The sequence below is a fragment of the Engraulis encrasicolus genome, chromosome 22 (assembly GCF_034702125.1).
Source record: "Engraulis encrasicolus isolate BLACKSEA-1 chromosome 22, IST_EnEncr_1.0, whole genome shotgun sequence".
Lineage (NCBI taxonomy): Eukaryota > Metazoa > Chordata > Actinopteri > Clupeiformes > Engraulidae > Engraulis > Engraulis encrasicolus.
In genome coordinates, this window is record NC_085878.1 from 25,066,833 (window position 1) to 25,086,399 (window position 19,567).

The window sequence follows — 19,567 nt, forward strand, 5'->3', positions numbered from 1 at the left end:
ATCCCATGATTGGGCTCCAAAGCCACACACCCATCAGTACATATTTACCCACGAGGCCACAGAGAGACGTGAGGCCTGGTGTGTAAACTAATCGAGAGCCTTTGCACTCTTAAAAAAGGTGATGCTTGTTGGCCGCGGCCTGGGCCTCAAGTAATTGCAAGGAATGTTTCTCTGGTTAAAAACGAAAAAAACAAAAAAAACAGGCTGCCTTTAGGTAGACCATTTCTGACCCGCACCCCCCCCTCCTCCACTCACCATTTCTGCTCTGGAAACAGCTGCTACAAAGAGAAAGAAAGAGAGAGAGCGAGAGAGATAGAGAGAGAGCAGAGTCAAGCACCAAACCAAAATGTCATGAGCTACCTGAAGCTCTTCTTAAATAGCCGTTTTCTCTCTCTCTCTCTCTCAGAGAACAAGTCAGGCATCATTTGAAATGTTCCATTAAACTGTAGTTAAAACTGATCTCCTATACTCCTATATCCCACTACTTCGTGCCTTGTTAATGCAGTAGCCACATGTATGGCTCATTTCATTGGCTGTTGTGATTGGCAAGATGCAGGTAGAGTGCATGGTGAGCGGTAGACTATCATATTCAGCACAGTCACCCGTTTTGCATGTGAATGCTGTGTGGTGCTTGGCTGAATCAGAGGTATATGAAATACCACGCTGTATTTGTGCAATAGGCTTCTGAGGCCCCTTATGATGAATTAAGTAATAGACTTTCCGAAGAACATCTTGAGGCGGCGAGACAGAAGACCCTTCAAAAAGATCAATAACACAAACTAAGCAGTTTTTTTTTTCTTTTTTTAAATTTATTACTTAAATATAAAACTTTTCCCATGAAGAACAGGGTTCATAAAGATCAAAATAAAAATACAAAAAAAGAAACAAACAAAAAACAAACAAATCCCCACAGAAAAAGACAGACAGAGATGAGATCAAGAGAGCAACTAAATCCAAAGACCAAACGAACGTAACGGTTGGGGGAGCCAGCCACATTTTCTTCCCCCCACAGGGAGGTAGAGTGGGGAGGCAAAGGGAGGTGCAGGGAGGTGCAGGGAGGAGCAGGGTGCGTGGATGGATGGATGGATGGAGGAGACTAGCACTGAAGAGCAGGCTGGAGCAGCTGGGGCCAGGACTACAGAAGATGGCTGGTCCACACACATATACACACAGTACATACACACAGTCGTACCCCCACCATTTTTCGAAAAGGAAAACTGTGGCAGAGTGGACATACAAACCAGCAGAAACAAAAACAAACTGATTTCTTTGAAAAAAAACTAAGTAAAATGGAATACATGGAAATACAATTTGTTTTTTTAAAAAATCATCGGCTTCATAAAAGCAATCAGACCTCAGAATCAGAATGAGGAGTTTGTATGTACAGCCATTCTGAGAGGACCATGAGGCATTGCCACTTCACACTCCTCGTACAGTACAAGTTAATCACACCTGCTCCTCAGCTCGCACGCACACACGCACACACACACGCGCACACACACACGCGCACACACACACACATACACACACACACACAGAGACACACGCAGAGACACCCCCCGCCCCCATCCATAGAATAGCGTACCCACAATCAGACTCACATACAACACAGACAAACGACACAAACAGACAGACAGACAAATGGTAGCACAGGCACACACTCACTCGTATAACCACATCTACAGCAACTGTGCAAAAGGTCTTTGGTAAATCAAATTAATTTGAGAGAGACAAAAAAGCTAGCCATGACTGAGATGGTAATACAATCTTTCTAATATACATATTCTCGGTCAAGTACTGTAAAACAAGACTGCATATTAAAATAAATTAGACAGAGAAAACAAAAAAAGGAATCCAAGATAGTAAAATCCAGCAGTTTTGTTCACAAAAGTAAAATAGTAAAACAGAATCTAAGTCCATGAAAAAAACAGTGTTATTTCCAATTTTTCCAAAACCATATAAAAACAAATAGACCCTTAATGATAAAGTTAAACGTTGTGATTTGTCCCCCCCTCCCCTAAAATTAGACTATTTGTTCATGTATCTCTCTGTAAACATTCACAAATGAAAAATACATTAAAACCCAATACCACGGCTCAAAATCAACAGCCCTTCTAGGATTAACGCCTAAAGGTCATCTCTCACGTGTTTTAAAAAAATCAGACTTTGATATCAGTGTCAAACAACCCATTTTGCTGTCTGAACTGATTTTCATTGATCAATAAAAAAACAAACCACTTTTAATGCGTTTGTTGTAAGTCCCACTTACATCGACAGTCTTCTTTTTCAATGTTTTTTCAGCATTGTTACAAAAATTGTTCAGCATCGTTAAAAAAAAAAGTCTTTTTTGTTTTTTCTTTTGATGATGTGCTCAAGTTTGTGAATGTCGGTGTGTGTGTGTTTATTTTCTTTTTCAGCGATTTCCAAAATATATCCACGTTTAAGTCTCTTCTGTAAAAATAAATTAGGTAGTTTTTTTTATTTTTTGTTTTTTTTTCTTAAAAGAAAGAAACACCATTTTGGAGGAATGAACGGATCAGGCCCTTCTCTAGTCCCGCGGCCAGATCACTCTGTCCTGGAGGAGCCATTGTCTGGCAGCTTGCGGAAGCCGTGATCGTTCTTCTCAAACCACAGTTCAGCCAGCTGCTGTGTGGAGGCGTGCGACGAGGCCTTGGAGCCCAGGCACATCTTGTACTGCTTGGGCTCCAGGTTGGGGTCGCATATGACGGGGTGGTGCACGTGCACGATGCCCGTGTCCACGCTGCGGAACTGCTTGAGCCCCGACTGCACAAACTTGTTAAAGAGGTCCACGTCCTCCAGGCCCCAGCCCTGTATGGAGACGTCGAAGCCTCCCGCCCTCAGGAGGTCGCCCTTGTGCACGCACACGATGCCGTAGCCGTAGTGTCGCCACAGGCCCGTCTTGGCCGTGAAGACGTAGTGGTTGTCGCTGGGCACCTTGCCGGCGTAGACCACCTTGGGGTCGTACTGGCTGAAGATGATGGGGAAGTAGGTCTGCTGGCCCAGCGCCGTGTTGTCGCGGCAACGCTTCAGGTAGTCGGCGGTGAAGAGCAGGTCCACGTCGCAGTAGAAAAGCAGCGAGTCGTTGGTGAAGTGGGCCGAGCCCACCTCCAGGGCCAGCGCGCGCGAGAAGGGCCCCGTCACGGGCTTGATCTCCAGGTCGGAGCGCGGGTACCGCACATGGTACTCGCGCATCAGCTCCACCTGCCGCACGCGCTCCGTGATGTTATCCGTGGTGAAGAGCAGGACGAGCAGCTTGACGTTCTGGTTGGGGATGAGGCACACCCTCTCAAAGTTGGCCATGAAACGCACGAAGATCTCGTAGCGGCCCGACAGCGGCACCAGGATGTTGATACGCTCCTCCTTGGGCTCGCGACTCTCCGAGCCCGAGCCGCCCAGTTTGAAGGGCACCAGCATCTTGAGCGAGTTGGAGAGGAAGGAGAGCGAGTCGGACTCGCGGTTGATCCGGTTGGCCAGGTCCTTGGCGTCCATCTCCTCGTCCTCCTCGCGGAACTGGATCTTGCTGAAGGTTTGCTGCAGGTAGGCGTGGCGCCGCACCGGCACCGTCATGCTCTTGCCCTTGTGCTTCTTGTAGAGCAGCAGCAGGTCCAGGACGTACTCGGCGCCATACATGGGGTTGACGCGCCGGTAGCCGTACTGGATCTCCTTGAAGTCGATCACGCGGCCGCGCGTCTTGGCGTTGGCGTTGATCATCTCCATCACCTGCAAGATATTGACATTACAGTACATTAGTATGTATAATGACGAAGGATTTCTGGGTTATTCCGTTACACTTAGGTATTGCAACTATGTTGCTAATTGAAACTGTGCTGCCTATTGCCAAATTGAATCTTTTCATGAATATTTGCTAAATAATACACTAATATTTACTAGTATAACCAAAGTATAGTGAGTTTTAGAGCCAAAATGTCTAGTTCATTTCTGGAAATTACAAATGGCGGAATGGAGAAGATCCACCTTTTGATGTATGAAAAGTGCAATTTTCCCAGTCACAATGATACACAATCAATACTGAATTTGATGGTGGTAGTAAGTATTCATGAAAAAGGTAATATTTGTAAATGGGTAGCATGAATTCTGGAAAGAAAGTGCTAAACACATTACACCTTTAAATCAATATAAATGAGTGCTACAAGCTCCCTCACCTGCATGACGATGTCGTCGAGAGCCAGCTTCTGCGAGGCGTCCATGCCGCGGCGTGGCGGCTGGCCGTCGGCCGAGGTGAAGATGTACTTGCCCGTCAGGAACTCCCACTCCAGCACGTCCTCGCGCTGGCGCGGGTGGAAGCGCATGAAGGAGGGCGCCATGCCCAGCTGCACGTCCTCCTTGCGGACCTCGCCGTTGGTCAGCCGGCTCATCTGGACGATCTCGCGGTGCAGCTGCACGGTGCGGTGGCGCAGCTCGGCGATCTTGCGGCTCAGCATGTAGCTGTGCAGCCGGTACTGGTAGGGAGGGTTCTTATTGGGGTGCAGCGTGATGGCCTTGTGGATCTTGCTGTTGTGCAGGTCGCGGATGTAGCCCTTTTTGTTAGGCTCGTAGTTCTCGTAGAACAGCTGCTGCATCTGGATAGTGAAGAGGAAGAAACAAAAAACAAACAACGGGATGAGTGAAATGTTTTGTAGACTGGCAAACTATGTACGCAACAGCACAACGTGCAAACACAAGTTTGAAGGAATAGATGTTACAATGCAACACGACATGAAAACAAGATTGAAGACAAAAATGTTACAATGTTATTACAGCATGACACACGTTTGAAGGAAAAGACAATATCAATCAGCAACACCAACACTATCTAATTAGTGTTCATGCCCTGCGGGAACCATTTCCTATTCTGTCGAGTCATGACAGAAAGGTCAATCGCAGTATCATGGTGCACACACTGTTTTACCCAGTCAAGTTCAATTCAGTTCAAGGGTGCGTTTCTGGAAAGCGTAGTTGTTAGCCAGTTAGCAACTTGGGTAGTTGTCAATGGGAAATTGCATGGCAAACAACAAAGTAGATAACATAGTTAGCAACAATGGTTTCGAGAAATGCACCCAAGTTCAGATCAGTTCATAAAACACTGCCTGAAATGCCTGACAGTCCAGATGGTTCTGAAAACAAAAACGCTGCTGGGTGTCTCAGTGGGCTTCAAGTGGAGACTAATAACATGCTGTGCTGGCCGAGAGCCATGCCAATAAATGCCAACCACAGCAGACAGGTCAGGCTGACCATAGAACATCCCCATGTCCAGCTGAGAAGATGGAATAGGGGAAAGACGCCAAGGTGCCATCAGGGCTCCAGTAATCACCTGACCCATGCTACTACAACTGCTATTGCTTCTGCATTGTAATGACTTTCAACTCATTACTATGATGAGGATGATGGTTTGTTCAGAGTCACTGACCCGGCACGACATTAATAATGCTCTCTGCTAATTGAGGTTAAAAAGTAAAAAGGCAGAAAGACCGAGAGGTCGGATGAGGTTCATGACGAGAGTGAGTTCATCGTTTACAAGTGTATTATGGCTTGTATTTGGGGTGGGAAAACCTTCCCAAAAAAGGTTAAACAGAAACAAGATAATAAATCCCATTGTTTTGAGCATGCTTCCGGTGATAATGTCATTTCAGTCCTTATCTGATGAAAAACACCAGACAATTTGTCAAACTGTAACTGTACAAACAGAGAAACCCCCGTTATCAAATAGCAAACAGCGGATAAAGGCGACGATCATAAATCTGGCTAAGAGTACACCAACCGGGTGAGCCAAAACTGCCAATGCATACGTAAGTTTGCACTGAGGGAACTTTTTTAACAGTTTCTACCCCTGATACCATTGTCTGTTAGCAGGATTCTTAAGCTTACACAAACACATTACAGCAAGGCAAAATGGGGTACTTGGAGTAGGGAGATAAGACAGTGCCATGGAGAGCTGGGTAAAGGAGAGGGCTGCTCTGTGTCTAAGACAGGCTAATCTGTGTCTACAATGGGGGGTTTCAGGGTGTCGGGAGTCTGACTTAAACCCCAGAGAAAGCAGCAAAGTGCTGGGTGTCAGATGAGCTCTTCTATGAGCTGACTGGGTTAAATCATGTCGTCGAATTAATTGAAGTCATGTTCAGCCTTTTGCCTTGAGGTGTACTTCCCTCTTCTGGTATGCAACAACAGCTAAAACAGCTTGCAGACTGCTACACTCATGCCATGCCAGCTCAAAGTACTGAAGTTTTTTTTTCCTTTTTTAAAGATGGTGCAGATAAAAGATAAAAAAACAGTTTGGTCAGGTCACGTGTTCGTTTCACACACCATGGCAACACACCAGGCCATAACTCACAACTACACAGACGATATATCACTCAACAGCCACGGATAATATAGCCCTCAACCTGCTCATTCCAAACAACTTGTAGACGGCCTTTATGATCTACATGAACCCAAGGACAGATGTTCACAGAGATGAAGACAGTTGTGGCGCTGGGCAGTTCCTGGTTTTTTTTTTTTTTTAAAGAGGCCAAACACGCTGTGTCACGTTGGCCTGTAGGCCTGAGCCAGTTCCTCTTCTGTGTGTGTGTGTGTGTGTGTGTGTGTGTGTGTGTGTGTGTGTGTGTGTGTGTGTGTGTGTGTGTGTGTGTGTGTGTGTGTGTGTGTGTGTGTGTGTGTGTGTGTGTTGATTTATGACTCAGAATAAGCACAGCTGAGCCAGTGGACTGGACTGCAGTGATCAAAAAACGAGAATAACATTTCTGGGCTCCATAATGTGCTGGAGGAGGCGAAATATCTGTCGCAAACAGTTAAGTGATGCTTGCAGAGCCATCGGCAAGTTCCACCATTTCTCCCCATTCTCTGTTACTGTCCAAGTGTGTACGACGTGTAACTTACAGTGTGTGTGTGTGTGTGTGTGTGTGTGTGTGTGTGTGTGTGCGCGTGCGTGTGTGTGTGTGTGTGTGCGTGTGTGTGTGTGCGTATGTGTGTGTGTGTGTGCGTGTGTGTGTGTGTGTGTGTGTGAGTGTGTTACACTTGCATGTGCACATGGCTGTGAATTACTGTCAAGGGACATTAGCCCAGTTTCTGCTGAGTCAGCACTCAGCACTACCATGCCATCGATCAGAGCAGAGAGGGAGAGAGGGAGAGAGAGAGAAAGAGAGAGGGAGAGAGAGAGAGAGAGAGAGAGAGAGAGAGAGAGAGAGAGAGAGGAGTAGAGGATAGATAGAGGGGTAGAGAGCGATAGAGACAGAGAAAAAGAAAGAGAGGTAGAGCGAGAAAAAGAAAAAAAGTAGTAGAGAGAGAAGGGTTGAGTAACAGAAAGAGAGAGGTAGAGGATGGGGAAGAGGTAGCGGGAAATAGAGAGAGAAAGGGAGAGTTTGGGGTGGAGGGGGGATATCCATGCACATCAGGAACTAGGCCAGTGGAGGGGAGGAGAGAAGAGGAGAGGAGAGGAGAGGAGAGAGGAGAGTTGTTCCATGCCTATGCCTGCTGACGCGTGGCACTGCACTGCCTGGCCTGCTGGAGCCCAGCACTTGTGGCCAGCAAAACAGCAAACGCAGAGACACCATTATGCCAAACGCAGCTCTGCACACATTACCCTTATAATGCACCACAACCCGGCAGCGCCTAATCACTTTTATATAAGACTGCCAGAAACAACAGGGAAGCTGTCCGTCACAAGATTATCGCCGAGGGGGTTTATGAAAAGAGCTTTTCATTGTGCTCCATTTGGAGAGGGAAGGACCACATTGTGGTTTTGGGGATTTGGAAATTAGCCACTAGGAGCACTCCCCCCCCACCATCACCACCCTCCCTCTTTAACCCATATACGTCCTAGGAACTCAGCATGGGACACAGGCAGGCAGGCAGGCCACTGGTAATGTGTGGAGAACCAGATGAATTGTACCCTCTTCCTCTTGGGGTGTTGGACAAGGCCCAGGGATGCAATAGAGCACAATAGCTTAGTACCAACTGGAAATCATTTGGCCAACTCTGATGTGATGCAACAAACACACACAAAGGGACTGGATGGGATGCCGACACAGGCAGGGGGGGAACGCATTATTCCCCAGTCGAGAGGCTCATGTTAGATTTTATAAGACTACTGTATGTAGCGATTTAGCTTATTTTCCATGGCACGGTGGATTCTTCACAGACACAGAGCATGAGACCTCAGAGAGAGAGAAAAACTTCTGACATTGTAATGAGAGATGACAAGAGGGGTATCCTCTGAAATCCATTTCTCACATCTATAAATAGTATAGAACGAACCGATTTTCATCCTCGTGTTCTTTCTGTGTGCTCATGTCTACTGCCCAAGAAGAAGCAGTCCTTTGTATGGTTTCTTTTTATTTATTTTCTCATTTTCGATGTACAGCCAACAGCATGAACTAACAATGGCTGAACTTGCATAGCAAAGTCAGCTGACCCACTGAGAGGCTGGCTGTTATCAAAAAGGTATGTATCCCTATCTCAAATCCCTTTATGAAAACCTTGTAACGCCTCAAGTGAGATCGGAGGTATCCTTCCGAACACATCTTTTTCCTCAGAAATAAAAAAACAAAAAACAGATAGCTGTCTAGATTCTTGAAGACTGAGGTAGCTCAAAAAACAAACAACATTCACACAGGCTGAGGCCTGAGGGCAGCAGAGGCCTGGGACGGGCAAACGGACTAGGCGGCAGCCAGGCCAGCCATAGCACACAACCAGGATATGAAGAGCGCTCCGCAAAACGCAGGATATTAAAAGCTAGTACTGCATGAATGTGATGGGAAAGAGAAGAGCAGCACGGTGGCACTATCACAAATGGATCGATGCCCTGTCTGCAATGCACCATCCCACTGTGGATGTCTGAGCTATCCAAAGCCCATTCGCCATCATTGGTATTGGTAATACATAATCAATCATGTTTATTAATGTACACTCTCTAAAAATAGACTAAAAGGGTTGATATTAATGGAAGGCCGAGTAGGTTTTTTTTCCCCCGCCGTTAAAATGTTTCCAAAATTGATTCAACAAAAGGGATGAAGCCAAAGGAACCGTTTGAACTCTCTACAGTTCATCACTGTACTAAGCTTAGCGGGGTGGAGTGAATCTCTATAGGTCTCGAAGAGCGAAAATTACTCTTCAAACCTGCTGAGCAACCGATGACAAAAACTAGGCTACTTGGCATGGCTTTAAAGCTGTTTGAATCTCCTTCCCATGACAGATTAAGTTACGCTCCTTACTAATTCATTTCACTAAGTTACATGCTTCACGGAAAGGGGCTCTAAGCTTATGCGTGGGACCAATACACTATCCTTGTATCCGTGTGCCGTCTTCCTAACGGCTACAGACTCTGTGGAGGGGAAACTCCACTATATTCCTATTCATTATTGCACTCTATGGACTACATTGTAGGACATGAAGAGTCGTTTCTGCTTCTCTTTGTGAACCATTTCATTCACGCTCCATGCTCTCATCCTCGCTGCTATGGGTCTCTCTAGAGAGAGGTTCCAGGTGGCTGCCAAACGAGGAGCCGGTAGGCGTAAATAAGAGCGCTCTGACAGACCGCCAGGACGGTGAACAGTCAAACGGGAGGATGCCTGGGCCTGTGTTGACATGCACGCCTTCACAGACCTCGCAGTGCTGAGAAAGCGGCGTGAGAAGAGGGGGGAAAAAAGAAAAAAATGAAGCAGTGGCCTAGCCTCTTCACTACAGTACAAGGTCAGCTGACGACGTTTAGACGCAGCGCCTCACAGTTCAGTGGAGAGACAACAACAAGGCAGAGGAAAAAGTACCACTTGTCATGTTTATAGAAAACTTTTTTTGACATTTATAATCTCTGAAAGCAGCAAAGATGTACCATCCCTCCTGAAGATACAGCAGTGGCAGTAGCTGTGTAGTGTGTAGGCAGTACAATAGCGGCGTAATGGAGAAACAAGGAAAAGGGAATGGGGGGTAGCGGGGTGGGGGTGACTACAGTGACTGACTACACGAGTTTCAAGAACAAGCCCCAGTTGCTTTCAGTTTTAAACTCTTTGGAAAACTTGACCGTGATGGCTCTGAATCAGAGACATAAATGTGTGTGAACAGCAGTGATGCAGGCTAGGGGGAGCTCCTCCAGTGACTATGGGGAGACTACAGTACATGAATAAACTACACGGCACCACACAGCACCACACAAGGCCGAAGAACCCGTACAATGGCTTACAATAAAACCCTGTGGACAATATGACCTAATAATAATCTCAACAGATATGTTGTTGTGAAATGTGTGAAATGTGGAGGAGGAATGGGTGACGATGAATTTTGAACAGCATGGACTGACTATGAACAGTGCGCGCATTTGTATTAGCCCAGCTGGGCTTCATTTTGAAGTTATGGGTGATGGTGGTGGTGGTATGGGTGATGCACTTTGTGTGACCGTATGTATGCATGTGATTACTGTGTATTGAGATTTAGCCAGCTGTGCTTAATTTTCTCCCTCAGTGTAGTTGCTGTGCCTGTACAGGGGTCAGGAGCAGTGCTATAGGGCTAGAGACTGGAGACTGGAGGCTGGAGACTGGAGGCTGATCTTGGAGGGGACTGACTGACCCTTTGTGTGCCTTCCTGAGATGGCATGAGGACTCGAGTTACTGTACTTCATCAAGACCCAGGGCAGGAGATTACCTTTTAATGAAAAGCTAACGATTACACCATCATTGGCTTCTGGGTGGGAGCGGTGCAGTGCATCACGGTGTGTGTTCACACAGTATTGCAATGGCTGCTGTGTCCATAATGAGGGTGTCTTTGTATTGTACATAAAGGACGTTGTGACTGAGGGGACAGGGGATGGATCGACCTTTTGTGGCATTTGTGTTTAATGACTGGAAATTGTAATAGCAGGTCTGCTGCTACACTAACCTCAGATGGGAACCGTCACAGAACATTAAAACAGGTGATTGCCTTGAGAACCGAAAGGAACATTACAAAAGGGAGAAATTATATTTTAAAAGGTAGTGCAACTTATTCGTTGCGTCAAACAATAGAGGCCTAACTGTAGTTAAGAGCTGGCATGTAATTTAAACCTAAGAAAGAAAAAAGAACGAGCAAGCCACACACCCTTAATAAAACACAAGTGTCTGTTATGCAACACAGTTGAGCGTAGATAAATATTTCAGCTGGGAGAGTGAGTATCCTGCAGTCCCACACCAGCAAGCCTGCGTCAAGGGCCATTCATCAAGCTGGGGACAAGTGGAGAATATGGCAACTGGACCAACATGTCCCCAGCACTCCCTCTATGTGTCTGTGAGTGACTGACTAGTTCTATCCCTTTGTCACTTTCCCACGTCAACTCACTCTCTCTTTCTGACTTTGTCTCTCACACACACACTGCAGCGCACTGCACTGCAGATGCAGATTTTGTACGTTTCCAAAATTCTCTTCTCCAATAAAAATTGAAGGATGAATGCTCTGCGTTGTGTTTAAGCTAACTCACTTGCAAAAATAAATAAGTCTGGACTAGTTCTATCCCTTTTTCACTTTCCCACATCAACTCACTCTCTATCTCTCTGACTTTCTCTCTCACACACACTTTGCAGCACACACACAGTCTCACTCTCTGTCTCTCCCCCTCTCTTTGACACCGCTTGTTTTCAGTGTTGTTTTCCTCGTTCTCTCTCTCTCTCCTTGACACTTTATCTTTCTCCATGACACTCCCTCTCGTCTGGACACAGAGCAGGGTTCCCACTCTTTTTCAAAAATCATTTTCCAGGATATTTCCAGGACATTTCCAGGACTATTTTTGGATAATTCAGGACGGATATTTCATCCGTCGGACCCACAATTTGGACATACACAGCGACACACAATGCATTTTAGAGACAATGTGACTTTAAGGTTGAAATAAGTTGTAATTAATGAGTACAGTGTGTTAGGGAAGAGGGTACGTCCAAAGAGCATAGTATGACATGGCCGCAAAGGGAGTCACTTTCTTCTTCTGCAGTAAGTACTAATGAGACTAGTGATAGGAGGGATTACATTAAACACTGACAACTGGATCTCCTCTCTTGACCAATTTTGCGAAGTTACAGAGTTCAGATTTTATCCATTATGGCGTTGCACCCACTGACCATGAGCACAGTGTCTTTAAGCAATGTCCTCGGACTACACCTAACCCAATGCATTTTCCATTGAGTGATACTTCTTATCCAATGTAGATTATTTGCTTAGTACTGGCGGCAAGGTAGAATGCAATGCCACTACTGCCAAGGCTGGAGTGTGGAACAGGTCATAGGACATAATGAATTTGTGTCCGCTGTAATCAAGGCTGACTGACAGCTGTAGTGAATTTAACCACAAACTGAACATTCACGACAGGACATCCTATTTTGACCGGGCCGGAACTAGCAGCAGCTCCTCGCACCCACAATGCAATTCAAATAGCGGAGTTTCCAATGTCACCATTTTTATCGATCATGGCCTTGCATCCACTGCGCATGGTGTCCCCGGGCTACGCCCCTGTACTACACCCGTGGCCAATGCAATTTCCTGCGAATAAGCGTTCTTATCCATTCTATATTCTTTGTCCAAAGGTATTGACCTGGGTTGCGGTTGAAGATCACCAGCTGTCCCGCTAGTAGGAATCTGCTGGAGCTTGGCGACCACACCCCTATGTCAAATTTCGCAAGCCCAGCATGTGCAGCCTCTGTTCAATTGAAATGCTTTCTGATCCACAAAAAGTTTATTCGGAATTAAATGAAAGTGCAATGTAAACTCACATTAATGTCACATTATCTCAGAAATGAATACCTTAATAGTCTCTCTCTTATCGCAAAAATTAGTGTACTTGGATTTAAATGCATTCTCCACAAGACTTGACTTTGACTTTTTTGCTCACCAACCATTGTGGGCAGTGGTTTCTGTCTTTCTGCAAGCCAGTTTTGTTGCCAGTTTCTTTTTCCCTGGAATATTCTTGCATACAAACAATTGATGCGACTACTGTGATTTGTCACACCAAAGATCAAACTAGCTTTCAAAGTGGCTAGTGAGACTGAAAGCTCTGATCTCCAAAAAAGATAGCAGTACAATTTTTTGTAAGGAAGTGCTAGCACTGCCTATTTGTAGGCCTATTATGACCGTAAGCAGGTTTTCGAGAGATATATAACGCCATGATATCAGCTAGCGACTTTTCAGCAAGCCAACTAGCGACTTCTAGCGACTTTTGGCAACACTGAGTCAAAGAATATGACTGTGTATAAGTGCAATCAAAGATGGCAACCTGACCAAACTGTGTGTGTGTGTGTGTGTGTGGACAATAATGCATTCAATAGGTGGATATAAATTGAATCGTCATGTCTAGACTCGGAGAAGAGTAAAAATTATACCACAAACAAAATCGGGAAAAAATTGAAGGGAAAAAAATCCAGGACAAATCTTTTTTTTCCAGGACATTTGGTGAATTTCCAGGACTTTCAAGGACTTGAAAACACATCTCTAAATTTCCAGGTTTTCCAGGTTTTCCAGGACGTGTGGGAACCCTGACAGTGCTAACACCATACAGCAGCATGTTTTTCTTTCTTGCCCCAAACAACTGCCTCTTCTCAGAGCCTGCTTGTCGTAATTAGCTGATGAATAAATTAGGTTATGCACAAGGCCCAGCCTGGCTGTCTGTCTGAGCTGCCTAGCTGTCCAGGTTTGGAGAAGGAGAGAGGAGATAGGAGATAGGAGATAGGAGATAGGAGATAGGAGATAGGAGAGAGGAGAGAGGAGAAGGAGAAGGAGAAGGAGAAGGAGAAGGAGAAGGAGAGAGGAGAAGGAGAAGGAGAAGGAGAAGGAGTAGGAGAAGGAGTAGGAGGAGGAGGAGGAGAGGAGGAGGAGAGGAGGAGGAGAGGGGAGGAGAGGAGAGGAGAGGAGAGGAAAGAGAGACATGAAGAAAATGAAGAGAACTGAAGTGTGGTTGAGCGATCCATTCCACAGACAGAGAGATCCTTCACAGTGTAGGGGGATAATGCTCCAGTCTAGCCTCCTCCTCTTCTCTCCCATCCCATCCTGCTCTGCTCTGCTCTGCTCTGCTCTGGCGGCTGCCCTCCGTGATGAAAGCCTTATCGCTGGCTGCCGCCATATGAACCGCTACTCCAATTACAGCCGTGTGATGACTGCAATGATGGCGCAGGAATGTGAAAAATGCCTCTTTTGCTTTGCTACTTGCGTCTGAAGCCGCACCAGGGTAGGGGGAAAAAGAAAGGCTCTCATTTTCATTTTTTTTTTTTACTTTTCTTTCCCCCCCCCCTTAATCTGTGGCATAGTATGACATTCACTGTATAGACAAAGACAGACAGCAAGTGATGCGTGACTGAGAGACAGAGGGTGACACAAAGCCCATCAGAAGAAAAAGTAGCTTGTGTGACCGGCAGACAGAATGACTGGCTTTTAATAAGGCTCAAAACTTTCTTGTGATTTACGCAATCTCGTCAAAAATAAAGAAAGACAGAAGAGGAGGAGAGCGAGAGAGAGTGCGCAAGTGAGAGAGTGAGCGAGTGAGAGCAAGACAGAGAGTGAGCGAGTGAGAGCAAGACAGAGAGAGAGAGAGAGAGAGAGAGAGAGAGAGAGAGAGAGAGAGAGAGAGAGAGAGAGAGAGAGAAAGAAAGAAAGAAAGAAAGAAAGAAAGAAAGAAAGAAAGAAAGAAAGAAAGAAAGAAGAGGAATAGAGTGTAGAAGAGTGGGGAGCAGAGGAGAACAGAGTAGCTGAGTGGAGTGGGGTGTAGAGTAGAGACTGGAGTGGACGTTGGCAGTGAAGTCCACGTGTAGAAGCCGACTGGCCGGCTGGCTGGGGCTGGGCCTGGCCCTGAGGCATGGCCCTGGCCTTGAAAGGAAGGCAAAGCCGGCAGGAGGACTGGACACTGTGGCTCGCACTGCACCGCACCACACAACACAACTCCACAGCTCCTGGCAGCACCATCCTCCATCCTCCACCCCAGACATTGCCAAGTCTGGACCCGCCACACCCACACCCACAGCCTTGCTTTCCTTAGCCAGTCTAAGGCCAGTGCGGCTGTGGCCAAGCAGAGCACAAGAGCTCAAAAACCCTGGATGACCTACTTCAAGCCGGCCAATCGCACCAGCTCAGATCAGCTCAGTCGTGGCACATTCTGCAACCAGTGCCTGGTTTTAGGGAGAACAAAACATAGGAGAAGGAGAGGAGAAGGGAGAGAGAGAGAGAGAGAGAGAGAGAGAGAGAGAGAGAGAGAGAGAGAGAGAGAGAGAGAGAGAGAGAGAGAGAGAGAGAGAGAGAGAGAGAGAGAGAGAGAGAGAGAGAGAGAGAGAGAGAGAGAGAGAGAGAGAGAGCAAATGAGAGAGCAAGCGAGAGAGCAAGCAAGAGACAAAGAAAAAGTAACAGGGTGACCTGGCTCATTCAATATTTACAAAACACGACGACGACATCATGAATAAAAAATTCAAGGCCCTTCTCATATCACCCTGTTTGCCCAAGTCCCAAAAGCAGAAGAGGAGAGACGGAGGAGAGGAGAGAAGGAGTAGAGGAGGAAGAGAGAGGAGGAAGGCAGTAGAGGGCTCCATATACTAAAGGAGAAGCAGACCAACTCCATTTGCACTGGAGATGAAATGATGTGTGAAACGCTGAGTTTAGTGCGGAGGACTGAAGGGCCCTTTGGTTTTTCATAAAGGCTTGCTGTCGATCCCATATCGATTTCGGCCGGCACAGATGCCTTTGAGAACAGCAGGAGACTGAGCACAGCCTCAGCACCCCCCCTGACTTCTGTGTGCATGTGCCTGTGTGTGTGTGCGTGCGTGCGTGTGTGTGTGTGCGCGTGTGTGTGTGTCTGCGTGCGTGTGTGTATGGATGAGGTCAGCTGTGGGTGAAATGAGAGAAGATAGAGAGGGGGTTTACTATATCGAAGAGAGGGGGAAAGGGCTACAAAAAAGAAAAAAGGGACAGAAATCAATCAAATCCTAATCTCCTTCAGTGGCCTTTGTCTGCCTGTGCTGTGCCACTTTGGTGTTTTTATATTCCGCGCCAATGTCAACAGTGGAGCAAGAGAACATGTCACTGTGTCCCAGAGCCCTCCTGTCCATCTCAGCACGCACGCAAGCATACACACGCACACGCACACGCACACGCAGGCGCACACGCAGGCGCACATGCAGGCGCACACCACCCTTGGGATAAGCATGACACCATGGCTGGGGTCACCTCAGCCCCCAAAGCTTCTTTACCCACCCAGCACCACAATCAAATACCCGCTACCCTACCCACCAAACACGCAGTATCTTTCCGTCTCTCTGTCTCACTCTCTGTCGCACACAGAAACACACAAAGAGGCAAACACACAGACAGAGGCACGCACAGACAGAGGCAAGCACAGACACAGGCACGTGCACACAGAGGTGCACGCGCACACACGCTGACACACACACACACACCTCCTCTGAGCCCTCTGGATGGTAGGAAGCTGATAAGACACAGTGACACTTTTCCTGCCTGATAGTAGGCAATCCAAACACACAGGGCTAGTCCCCAATCCCACACCCACACCCACACCCACACCCACACAGCACAACCAAAATAAACTCTGCAGCGAGCGACCTGCAGCCTGTCTGTTTGTCAGGCCAAATGAACAATAGAGCTGGTTTCTGAGGTCAAGCGATACTTGTACATACTGTACATGGTGACAAGACCTGAAACCAACACTGGGGTAATTTATGAACCCTGGGGTCATTTTGGTGTAGTTAAATTGTGTAGAGAAACCTACCCACTACTACTACCACCACCACCACCACCACCGGGGCCAGTAAACAGGCGAGGGACGCGTTCCGTTGACTGACTGCGTAATGAAAATGTTTATTATGCGACCTGAGCCTGCGCTAGTCTAAGTGCGGAGTGATTATGCAGTCTCTGGACGGGAGGGACGGGTAGGCTGAGGCCCCGGTTGCTGACAGCACGTCCCCTTAACACGTGGTGTTGGGTTTCTAGCCTTGGCACCAAGAGACACCAGCCAGGCAGAGGGCGGCTGAGCCACATAAGAGGAGAGGAGAGGAAAGAAGGGGATAGACGAAAGGAGGAGAGGAAAGAAGAGGAGAGGAAAGAAGACAGACAGTAAATCTAATGGTGCTCCTGATGGATGATGAAAATATTCCACAGACGCCTCCTTGTCTTTGACAGCTCAGCACAGCAGGTTTTTATGCATCACACTGGACGTTTTTGGTCAGTGCGTGACGAACAAATGTTATTTTTACTAAACTGGATTGTCTCCTGAAGCTTACAAAAGCCCCACGAGTGATGTGTGAATGAGAGTTGTAACACACCCCTACTGTACGTCATGTCACTTAACAATGTGGCACAACCTGTTTGAATATTGCTGAACAACAACTTGATCCACGTGTGATATAGTAACAAACAATTGTTGAACATACATTAATCTGTTAATCTGACAGTAAATCATTGAGGATGGACAGTTGGCAGGATAACACCTGACAACCGTGTTTGGGCGTTTGTTGTGAGAAGTGTATGACAACGCACACATAAGCTATATCCGACATAAGCTATATGCCAATCCACCACAGTATTCATCCGGACCGCCTGCTTTATTATAACCCTGCATGAGGTAGGCCTAGTATGGCTACAGCACTGACAAACTGGCACTTTCCAATGCCTTTAATCAGCCATGGCACGATGACGCCATCATGACTATTCTCGACTCGCATCGCAAGGGCCAGAGTTGTCATTCTTCGAAAAAGCTGGGCCGCTTCGTTTCCAGCAACTGCGCTGAGAAAAGCAGCGAGTCCACATGTCCACAGATCCTAGCCAGGGACACTGTGTGCCTCTGCGCTTAGCTTTTGCTTTGCCTCATGGTAAGGGAAAAAAAAACTCTACATCTGTAATTGATAACTGTGAATAGTGTTAATCAGAGTGAAAGTGATTTGCCTATTAGGGCGACTTCACTGGCAAAACACTGGCCTCTCAAGTCAATTCTGGCAGCACATCCTTTACCCACATGCTGCACTAGCATGCCTGCATTTATACACACTCTCCTCACCCGATGTGGGCTTTAGCGCAGCAGATCCTGAGGGCTACATTATGGTGTGGGGTTTTGCAAAAACAGAGGGTTAGATTATGCTGTGGGTTTTGCATAAATATACTGAGGGTTAGTTTATGCCGATGTGGTCTTTTGCACAATAGATACTGAGGGGTTATATATCTTGTCTTCTGATATCGCTCCAGCGTCCCCGGGAGCTCAGCTCAGACTGGGGGGTAGATGTACGATAAAGTGCCTGAGGAGGGCTGGCATGGATTCTTGCTGCGCAAGTGATTCAGAAAGCAGAAGGGGGGGGGGGGGGGGGGGAGCGAGAGAGAGAGCGAGAGAGAGAGCTAGAGAGAGAGAGAGAGAGAGAGAGAGAGAGAGAGAGAGAGAGAGAGAGAGAGAGAGAGAGAGAGAGAGAGAGAGAGAGAGCAAGAGAGCGAGAGTGAGACCTGCCCCCTGCCTCCACCAGGCTGGACAATAGAGAACAGAGTTGGAGTAAAGAGAGTAGTTTTAAAACTTTCAAAACACACAGCATTGGGATTATAAAAGTCTTCCATTCCATAATGGAGGAGCAGAGTTGATGTTGGCGAAAGTAGCCAACAGGATGTTTATTCTTAGCTGCTACTGTACAGCTCACTGTTGGAGGAGCAACACATACAGTTGCAGTCCACATACAGAAAAGTTAGTTGTATGAGAAAGGTAGTGTACTGGATACTGTACATTATGTCACTAAGGACTATTTACTATGCAAAGCAGACAAACTGATTGGTCAAATGTGGTATTACTGGTTAAATTATAATAATACATGTCCATACCATAGATTCCTTCTTAATTAAACCATCCTGTGCATGCAGAAAGACAGGCAGCTGTTCAGATAGTTGCGCTTCTTGACTTATTCAATTTGGCAAGTGGTTTAAACTTTGGAATGTCCGTTAGCACACCTGTGGCATAGTGAGAATACAACAAGGTTGGTTTCCTCCAAGAACCTTATACTGTATGTGAGACAACCGATGAGCGCTTTTGATGCTATAAGCTACAACTAGACTAGACAAACACGTCAGGAGAATAACTGATGATAGCATTGCTGCATGATAAATGTCATCTCCTCGCTTGCTGTCCATCCCTGAATGTAACAGGCATGTGCCAAAGCAGGCGGCCAGCTCCCTGCTCCCTGCTCTTCTCCACAGAGGCTGGATGCCGTGTGCCGCTGACCCCGTGTCAGGCTATGCCCCGTGTGTGTCTGGACGGGACGAGAGGCCTTCTCAGCACAGCGAGCCGCTTGGCAGAGGAACAGAACTGTATACCACACAGCCCTCCGCTCAACTGCACTACCACCCCCACCCCCACCCCCCTTTTCTAAAAATACCCACCATCAAAGGGAAGGGAGGGATGGTGTATCGGGACGGAGAGGACAGACTACAGCCACAAGGAAAGGGACTTTTCCCCAGAGGTTGGCAGAGCCACGCCGGGAACTGCACGCCATTGCCATTGCCATTGCCGGCTGTACTGTACCACACGTGTTGTGTTGTTGAGATGCACTCACTCACTGTGTAATGCCTTTCCCTGACA

At 46.9% G+C, this 19,567-nt stretch overlaps 1 protein-coding gene across 1 annotated transcript in view; it reads right to left on the reverse strand.

Moving 5' to 3' along the window:
- Positions 1-839: 839 nt before the first annotated feature.
- chsy1 (chondroitin sulfate synthase 1) overlaps positions 840-19,567 on the reverse strand; it is a 58,209-nt gene continuing 39,481 nt past the window's right edge. The window contains exons 3-4 of the mRNA XM_063187733.1: positions 4,185-4,601; positions 840-3,741 (exon numbers count right to left, since the gene is read on the reverse strand). Coding sequence (XP_063043803.1) covers positions 2,566-3,741; positions 4,185-4,601 — 1,593 coding nt within the window. The 3' untranslated portion in view covers positions 840-2,565. The remainder of the gene's footprint in view (positions 3,742-4,184; positions 4,602-19,567) is intronic.